This window comes from Malaya genurostris, chromosome 2 (assembly GCF_030247185.1).
Source record: "Malaya genurostris strain Urasoe2022 chromosome 2, Malgen_1.1, whole genome shotgun sequence".
NCBI lineage: Eukaryota > Metazoa > Arthropoda > Insecta > Diptera > Culicidae > Malaya > Malaya genurostris.
Window position 1 is genome coordinate 101,674,274 of NC_080571.1, and position 9,408 is coordinate 101,683,681.

The window sequence follows — 9,408 nt, forward strand, 5'->3', positions numbered from 1 at the left end:
TACAGGTATGGTCATTTAGGGGTTAGCCAAATTTTGTGCTAGGGCACATAACCGTTTTCATTATTTTTACGTTTCGTCTTTGACTCATCAGTGCAGAGCAGTTCAAATTGAACTGCTTAGTGCTAAACTCGGCAGTTCAATTTGAACCGCTAAGCAGACGTAAAGTTTCTGCTACTTACAGAACACTTTTTGTTTTGCAACCAAGTGCAATGTCTTTTCTGACGTGCCGAACGAAAACGTGTTTTCGACTATTTCTGGCCGATACAGGTATGGTCATTTAGGGGTTAGCCAAATTTTGTGCTAGGGCACATAACCATTTTCATTACGTCTGCTTAGCGGTTCATATTGAACTGCCGAGTTTAAAACTAAGCAGTTTAATTTGAACTGATCTGCACTAATGAGTCAAAGACGAAACGTAACCCCTGCCGAGTTTAGCACTAAGCAGTTCAATTTGAACTGCTCTGCACTGATGAGTAAAAGACGAAACGTAAAAATAATGAAAACGGTTATGTGCCCTAGCACAAAATTTGGCTAACCCCTAAATGACCATACCTGTATCGGCCAGAAATAGTCGAAAACACGTTTTCGTTCGGCACGTCAGAAAAGACATTGCACTTGGTTGCAAAACAAAAAGTGTTCTGTAAGTAGCAGAAACTTTACGTCTGCTTAGCGGTTCAAATTGAACTGCCGAGTTTAGCACTAAGCAGCTCAATTTGAACTGCTCTGCACTTATGAGTTAAAGACGAAACGTAAAAAAAATTAACTGAGCTGTTTTTTATGTTTTATTTTCAAAATAAAATTAAGTGTAGTGAACGTGCCCCAATTGGGTTTCACACGATGACAACGAATGAACGGTAAATCTAGTCCATCTTTGACGTTTATTGGTGGATTGTGTACCATAAAATACTGTGGAATGAGATAGAATATTGTAGAATTGAATAAAATAATAATGACTGAAGCAATGAGCAAACCACTGATAGCTGTCAAACGATGTTCATTCTGTATATATTGTGAGAATGTGTTTAGGACCTGATGGGTGAGATGATGTGCGAGTGAAATGTAAGAGTAACAGCATTACAAGAACTGTAATAAAGGCCACCGTTTCAGCTCAGGACTAACGACCAATAAATGAGATAGAAATTGGGTAACGGTACCCCCATTCATCTCAAATCCATTGGTCATTTCATAAACGAAAACCATTCGTTAGAGTGAGATCTGTTATCTCTGTTTAATAGATTAAAGAGTAACATGAAACTTGTAGCATTTTGCGTCGCTAAAAAAGTAGTATTGAACCACATATTTATTGAAAGTCGAGTAATCGGTAAAATAACATGGTCACTCTAATAATGAGATGACTATTGGCACACTAATTTTAGTTAGAATCTATTAGAAAAGAAATATTAACTCAATGTTATGATGCTTGCTTGTGGAATACATGCAGGTATGTATGCATGCATATATGTGTGTGTGCCTGTGTGTATGTATGGATTTTTGTGTGTACAATATAAATTATACCGTGCCGTTGGGTGTGATGTATCAAATTGGTCGTGATACATTTCGATTGTGAGTCAGTGAACACCAGATGTTCAAAAGAGCCTGAGCGGATGGTAACACTGTCAAGGATCAACCAAATATAACGAAATGTGAACATGCTGTAGTAATAATCATCATAATATCAGTTAAATAAAAACGCATGTCTTCACTTCTTATCCGTCAAACCATAATGAGCGACCTTACAAAGATGTCGTTATAAAAAAACACTAATCTTCGAAAATGGATGACTGGATGAGGAATAAGAAATACAATACGAAAAAACGAAATAATACGAAAATATTATGGATGTGAAGCTAAAAATTTAGAAAATTATTTTATTGGCTCTATCTAAGACACGAAATGGAATATTGGTAAGAACAAAAACCCAACTGCATACAACTAACTTTTACATTTAAGGAAACAAAATAACATGTCAGCAAAGTACGGAGTGGAAAAAAGTAGAATGACAACAAAAGACACAGTCGAATAAAACCACTGGAATTAAAGTAAAACAGAATATAAACCACAGACTAACAGACATGACAGTATGAGTAAATTCTTATAAAAAAATTTTTCGTTATGCACTAGCTCCACCTATATTGTACTGCGCGAACTATTTACTATTTGTACACCCCTTGTGTTATGTAAAAGTTTTTTTACTAGTTGGTTTCCCCTAGTTTGTCAACACCGATCAGCTGCTTGCAGTGATGCCTGATTTCATCAAAATATTTGAAAATGAATCGTTACAATAAATTATTGGATTACGTTGATAATATATTTAACTTTTTCGCGATGTTGGAAGGTAACCATTTATTTGACTCAACGTTGTTCATCTAGACTATTTTTTATTGTGTTGGTAGTTATCACCCGAAATTAAGTGGCGGCAGACCAGAAGCAAGTAAATATTGTAACAAAACGGGTTCGATTTTGTCTTGCGTTGGAGGATGAGAAGTAGGCACAATTATGTATATAGTTTTGGCAATATGTATTAAATCTGTATCCTGCATGAAATTCGCATGGACGTATACAAATCAATACATTATAGGTAATTCTGTATGAATGGCAACTCTGTTGGTAAATGAAAAAAATAAACACAGTCTAGATGACAGACAGGATGTTTTTGATAGGGTAACGTGGCGCCATCATGACACATGTGGGTACTGTCCCAAATAAAGGAATATTCGAAATGACCGTTAAAATGATTGAAGAATCTAATTTGAGTGTCCTGTCTGTTAGTCTGTGTATAAACTATGACCAAAAGTAAGAAAACCAACATAAATAAATAATAAAAACTGTCCGGGGTCCGGTTTAGAATCTGCGCTATTCAGCTGCCCGACCGGTAAACCCACAAAAAAAATTTGAAAGCATTTTGTTTTCAATTCATTTTTATAAATGTTTGTATAGAAACGTTTGATACGAAGCGAACAGTGTCAAAACTGAATAAAATGGAAGTGAAATCCGACAATAACAATAAGATTATGGCGAAAACGCAATTTTTCTTCAAATATGAAAGGTATTCTGGACATGGCATAATTTTTAATTAAACAAGATTGTTTTGCTTTCATTTTCTTAATCCTTGCTTTAAATAGTTCGTAATTATTGGTCTACTCATTACAAAAACAAAACACGTTTTTGAGATATAATGTCTTTTAAAAAATGATGGAGAAAATTCAACCTCCTATTAATTTTCGTCATCCGTAGGTATCAACTGATTGACATATTTGAATAAATTATTTTTTGTAAAAATATCCACCAATAAGTAGTTTAAAATTGATGCAACATGGGTTATTTAACATCGGTTAAATCCATAAAGTTTGTTAGATGGGGCAAAATACCTCTGTGACTTTAATATCTTCTTGAGATTAAGTAATTTCCAGTCAGTGTGTTCACCAGTGAAAGATTAGATACTGACAGAAGAAAACAGAGAACCAGCTGAATGCTCTTGTTCTGCGCGTTGTTTTTGTATACATATTGCTAACTGTATTCCTAAGTTTCATAAAACACCTATCTAAATGAAAACTAGAGAACCGTTGGCCACGATCAGTGTGGACCAATTATCACTTGCCTTCACCTGTCGGACATGTCTGAATACCGATTCTCGGCAGTTGTTGATTCCCATTTTCGAGGACCACAAAGCCAGTGGCAAGTCACCGTATGATCTGTTCGATCAACTTGTTTTCCTAAAGCTGAAGGTATGCGTATGAATTTCCATTTTCATAATGAAATAATGTTCTCTCTTTCTGTAAAGATATCGGAGAATGATGGCTTTCCAGCTAACATTTGTAGCAGTTGCATGGAACGCCTTTCCGCCGTAAATGCTTTTAGAACACAATGTGAGAAAGCTCAAGAAATTTTGGATCGTTACTTTGCGGAGCTTTCTGAGCAGCATTTCTACAACGACAAGATAGACCCCGAAGAAGAATGCACAGAGTTTGAATATTTGGTTGAACCAGAACATGAGGATGTATCTGTAAAGGTAGAGTCAGCAAACAGTGACAATTTATTACGTTGTCCTACGTGCAGGAAGGTTTATAAACGGAAGGTACACTTGGAGCGCCATATACATAGCCACAGCCCGAATCAATCAAAAAGCATTTGTTTGCCAGTTACATCTACTACTAATAGCATCGACGAGAATGAAACGGATCCTAACGTGGAATCTGTTGCATTCACGAAAAAGATACAGTGTCGATACTGTAATGATATGTTTGCATCCGATGAGCTTTTAGCAGACCATATCGACGTATCGCATCTGAAAGATCGACCGTATTCATGTCCACTGTGTAGAAAATCCTTTCAAAGTGCGTCAAACAGGAACACTCATATGTATTTACATAATCGAGGTAATCCTTATAAATGTGACCAATGTGCACAATCATTCAAGAGCAAGGTTTATTTGAACCGGCACAGGAAAGCCATTCACACGATAGGTAGTCACAGGTGTGATCAATGTGGTGCTAGTTTTACCAATACCACTAAATATGAGTACCATTTGAAATCACATGATCCTAATAAAAAGTACAAGTGTTCATATTGTACCAAATCTTTCCTTCAGCAACATCATTTGTTAAATCACGAGAGAACTCACACCGGCAAACGTCCCTTTCTGTGCAACATTTGCGGGAAAGGATTTAAGCACGAGTCGAGTTTTAAAGTACACCTCAAGATACATGAAGGCATTCGAACGCATGTTTGTTCCGTTTGTTCAAAAACGTTTGTCCAGCGTAGCAGCTACCTTCAACACATGGCGAAACATAAAAATGTCCGCCGATTTCAATGTGAACAATGTGGCAAAAGTTTTATCCAGCGTACCTCGTTGCTGACTCATCTGAAAAAACATTCGGAAGACCGGATTCGGCAATGTCAACCATCGTTCACGACAACTTTTAGTTCTTTGCAACCACTGATGGATCACAATTCAGAATCATTATCCGCTCAGCAGACGTGCCTGGGTGATGTTGCGAAAATGAAGTCAAAAGAACCGATCAACGCCAACAGTGCGAAGGAAAAGAAACCATCACCTATGTACAAACTTATGCCGTACGCATGCCAGCTATGTAATAAATCATTCCGACTTCCGTCTACGTTGACGACACATCTGAAAATTCACAACGAAGAGCGGAAATACGTTTGCGAGGAGTGTGGCAGTACATTCAAAAGAGCCGAACATCTGCGAGTCCACGTTAACGGGGTACACTTGAAACGAAAACCGTACAGCTGTGAGGTTGGTTTAGATTGGAATAAATTGTACAGATTTTTTTTTTCTCTACATTCCGGAATACCTGACAGGTTTGCCATAAATCGTTTGCCCAGTCGGGCGATCGGAATGTGCATATGCGACGGCACATGAACGAGAAACCCCATCAGTGCACCTATTGCGGCAAAGGTTTTCGGTTGGCCAAAGCTCTCAGAGCTCATGTTCGATTGCACACAGGAGAAAAACCGTTCGTATGCATTATTTGTAACATGAGTTTCATTTCTTATACGGCACTTGCCTGTAAGTACATTTGGTTTAAATTGCCCAGTAGTTGAAGAAAGATGTGAATGTTTCCTCATTTCACAGGTCACACTCAAAAACACCAGGAAGAAACACTAGAAAGCTGTCGTCCGATAGAGACTGATTTCACTGTGTCGCAACTGGAAACGTCGACAAATGCTTGAACTCAGAAAGTATTCTAAAACTTACAGTCTCTTATTCGTTGGTAGATGGCATCGTTTCCATAGTATTTCAGTTTGCTTCCGTGTTTGAAAAAAAAAATCTAGTCATAAAGTTATTAGTAGGAGCAAACATGTAATCGTCCTACACACTTGCGAATCGTCTGTCGAAACAGGTCAAGTTCCGTCTTGGAATGTTGAACGAGTTGGAGTTGGTTTTGAAATTATAGTGTAATATACGAATAAACTAGGGTCGACATGAAATATAAACTTTATTTACTTTCGTTTCTACGTGCCATTACCGCGCATATAACTATATTCTAAATCAGTTACTTAATTGATATTTATATTGGTTTGCTATTTTAAATGTTTTGAATCTAATAACTGTATGCGAAATGCAGCTGCGTTCGTACGACATTCCGTATGTTTGGATCGCCTGTTTTCGGTAGGCTATTCAAACGCCCAAAACTGTGCTATCCCCCAGATCGTTTTTGCGGAAATGTCGATTTCAGGCATGTTCAATGATCCATCCACCACCCAGCGATGAGATAAAACGACGTTACGATCATGTAGGATGATCTAGTGTGTGACTCACTTGGAACAGAAATGCAATTATGTTACCATTGATAATGCACTAAACAGCTGCACTGTACTTTTTGTTTTGCTGTTAGGGTAGATTGAAGTGCTAGAAAGATTCAATTAGCTCGCTCACGAGCTAAGAAACTAAGTGGGCTAGAGCTGAAAGTAAACATGTATTTGGTGAAGATGCGTTGTCGTGTTGGTATTGCGGACCGGTATGTCAATTTGCTTTAGCGATGTCGAGTCCACCGAATGCTTGCTCTAGGGCAGCAACCTCGTCTTTAGAATGCTTCGCCGCTGATTTGCTACATTTCGGCGTAAGAGGGATTTCCGATTGAATCGTTCTTTGTTGAATTTGTGTGATCGCCCATTGCGCTAGCTTTTGAACTTCCTTTCGCTTAGTTAGGGTTGCTTTTGAATTGGCAATGTGACCACAACACTGCAAGAAAGAAAAAAAAAACTAAAATGGCTGATAAACCTACAAGGTACTTGTAATAAGCAAGTCGACCCTATTATTATGGAACAGGAAGGTAACTGGGATTACAATAATAGCAAAATAACGATTTTGTCTTACCAAAAACAATCCATAAAGAGCTCGCAGATTGTTCTGATTCAGTTTAACAGCCTGACAGTAGTACGATTTAGCAATTTCGATATTATCGAGACCGCCCTAGAAAACAAATAAAACATTATTAGTACCGTGCCATAGATTGCGATGTCAATGTCCTACCATAGTGTAACGGATATCTGCGAGCCTTTGATGAATTAAATGACTGTGCGGGTTGTGCAGTAGCACTTCCTCCATGCAAAACGCCGCTTTGGCGTATTCTCCCTCGGATAGATATATGCTGCACAGCTCGTGCCACCCCTCCTGATCCGACATGAACCGCTTCATGTAATCACACAGCTCTCGTATTGCATCGGCCGTTCTTCCTTGAGCTTTGTAGATAGCCACCTTACGCTTCCGTGGGGCAGCATTCGTTTCGTCTTTCTTAATTATTTGATCCAGTACGTCTAGGGCATCGTCATATCGTTCAAGCGCTTCCAGAAGCATTGCTTTGTATTTTTGAATGCGCAAACTACCGGGAAACTCGGCCGTCAGTATTCGAATGCAATCCTCAGCTGTTTCTATCCGATTGCAATCGAGTGCAGCGATCATCACTTGCTCAAGGACCAAATGGCGCTCGTTGCCAAGTTTGTTCTGTTTATCCGACAGAATGACATCCCACAACATCATAACTTCGTCACTCTTACGTTCATTATCGTCCCTCCACTTTCGAAATAGATTCCGGACATCTGCAAAACATCAAATTCAGAAAGCTGCTACAAAGAGCTGTTCAGTCATTTTTACCTGTCCAACTCATCTCATCTATATTGTAAGACATTATAAACCCACAGACTGTATTGACACAGTTATAAAACAATCCGGAGTACTGATGTGTTATTCATTAATTTTAATTAAACTAATTGAGAAATTAGGCAAGACAAGAAAATTTTCACACGATTTTTCTATTCGAGAACCCTCCTGCCTTTTAAAACCAGCTCGATGACAGTAAAGAGATGATGACAAAGTCGAAATTTGTCAAACTCGTAAAAAATCTGCCACATGGAAATAACACGCAACTAAATCTCTATTAAATTATTTCCATTAACTGTTCCTTGTCGATGCTAACATGTGAAAAGGGCATATAAGCAAAATGTAACCAAATTAGTTTTATACGCACTCCTTACATTAACGAATACCATAAACTATATATTATATTAGATATCATCCAAAGTTCAACTATATGGTTTAGATTACACAAGAAATAGTTTATTTGCTGATCAAATGGCACTTTTACATGCAGGTTCGTTCAATTTTACTTTCGATGATTACTTGAAGTGGGCAACAAGTATCGATTGAATACTTTTGAAAATGTTTGCTAATTTAAGATAATTTTCTCCTTTCTAGTACTGAGTAAACGTTATTCAGAATTCAGTATCACCATCTTTACGCAAACAAAATTAAATCTAGCTTTACTCACTATGCAGAAGTTCCATTATACTCACTTTAGAATAAAATATTGTGTTCGGTTAGGGACGTTGGCAGTGCAGCAATTTTTTTTTTATTAATGCATAAATTATTGCAAAAAAAATAAAATAATTTGGATTATTTCGTAATATTTCGTCTGTCAACATTTTAAGAATTTTATGAGTTTCGAACTATCCTGGCTATGGTCCTACGATAAACGTGAAATCGATTCTTTAATCATGCTAATACTGCGAATACACTGAGAATGGTCATGTGGTAGAGATAACAGTACTACGTTGAATATGTTAAAGTGGCTTCCGAGGCCTGGTTCTAAAAGCGTAAAGCAAGTCCCTGGTCAGATAGCTAGATATCACTAATTCTAAATCTTGCTACACACAGAAAAAAAATGTAAATATAACCATAAATCAAATAAACATAGATTTCCGACTGTACGGTGACACTAACAGCACCTCTAGTGAGAAACGGGTGTACTTTTTCCATTGGCTACTGTGGTTTCAATAAATGCGCAGGCAACTTTTTGCATGCATTTTAGGAGCATTTACGCACCCATTCTCCACCAGACGGTGCTTTTGCTGTCACGGGTTGCTCAACTACATTAGTATTACACTGGGAAATCTATGTTTATTTGATTTATGATATAACCAAATTTGGGTTTCACGCAATGATTTTTTTTGTTGAAATAGTGACAAAAGAAAGTCTGGTTTGATACAGAAAATATTTCTGCTTGGAACTACAAAACATGATAATCAATTTTAGTCAGTGGGTTAGTTTGTTTCAAACGACATTTTGATAACAACAACAACTATTTCACTTGTGAGTTCTTGTCAATTTCTTGACAAACAATTCAAATGAATGAATTCAATTTGAAAAATTTATTTTGAATGAACGAGCTTTAGATAAAGTTAAGAATTGTGTCGCTTTAAATTCACAAACCTTTTAGTTGAAATGCGCTTCATCGGTGCTCCATCAGCCCAGTCAAAATAGAGAACCTGCATCAAATATGTTTTGTAAAGAAAGTGTGTTATGTGATGTTATGCAAATTTCTAATATATACTTAATTATCAATACATACACTTGAATTGTTGAAAACCCCCTAGGAAATGAAAGAA

At 37.3% G+C, this 9,408-nt stretch overlaps 2 protein-coding genes across 2 annotated transcripts; one reads left to right on the top strand and one right to left on the bottom strand.

Annotated features, from left to right (window-relative positions):
- Positions 1 to 3,451: 3,451 nt before the first annotated feature.
- On the top strand, positions 3,452 to 5,942 carry LOC131429948 (zinc finger protein 883-like). Its single transcript, XM_058594490.1, has 4 exons — positions 3,452 to 3,725; positions 3,782 to 5,257; positions 5,323 to 5,530; positions 5,597 to 5,942. The coding sequence occupies exons 1-4, from the start codon at positions 3,546 to 3,548 to the stop codon at positions 5,692 to 5,694; spliced, it is 1,962 nt and encodes a 653-aa protein (XP_058450473.1). The 5' UTR covers positions 3,452 to 3,545; the 3' UTR covers positions 5,695 to 5,942.
- Positions 5,943 to 5,947: 5 nt separating this feature from the next.
- On the bottom strand, positions 5,948 to 7,825 carry LOC131429949 (ER membrane protein complex subunit 2-like). The gene is made up of 4 exons (XM_058594491.1): positions 7,619 to 7,825; positions 6,998 to 7,563; positions 6,842 to 6,937; positions 5,948 to 6,706 (listed from the first exon to the last, which is right to left on the bottom strand). Exons 1-4 carry the CDS (start codon positions 7,650 to 7,652, stop codon positions 6,488 to 6,490), a joined length of 915 nt encoding a protein of 304 aa, XP_058450474.1. The 5' UTR covers positions 7,653 to 7,825; the 3' UTR covers positions 5,948 to 6,487.
- Between the last annotated feature and the right edge of the window lie 1,583 nt (positions 7,826 to 9,408).

What these genes read in the sequence shown, in the direction of transcription:
- LOC131429948 (XM_058594490.1), top strand. Translation starts at nt 3,546, where the DNA reads ATGAAAACTAGAGAACCGTTGGCCACGATCAGTGTGGACCAATTATCA. An exon ending in GAAAACCGTACAGCTGTGAG is followed by an intron (nt 5,258 to 5,322) that starts GTTGGTTTAGAT and finishes AATACCTGACAG; the next exon opens with GTTTGCCATAAATCGTTTGC. An exon ending in TTCTTATACGGCACTTGCCT is followed by an intron (nt 5,531 to 5,596) that starts GTAAGTACATTT and finishes CTCATTTCACAG; the next exon opens with GTCACACTCAAAAACACCAG.
- LOC131429949 (XM_058594491.1), bottom strand. Translation starts at nt 7,652, where the DNA reads ATGTCTTACAATATAGATGAGATGAGTTGGACAG. An exon ending in CAGATATCCGTTACACTATG is followed by an intron (nt 6,938 to 6,997) that starts GTAGGACATTGA and finishes TTTGTTTTCTAG; the next exon opens with GGCGGTCTCGATAATATCGA. An exon ending in CTCTTTATGGATTGTTTTTG is followed by an intron (nt 6,707 to 6,841) that starts GTAAGACAAAAT and finishes TCTTTCTTGCAG; the next exon opens with TGTTGTGGTCACATTGCCAA.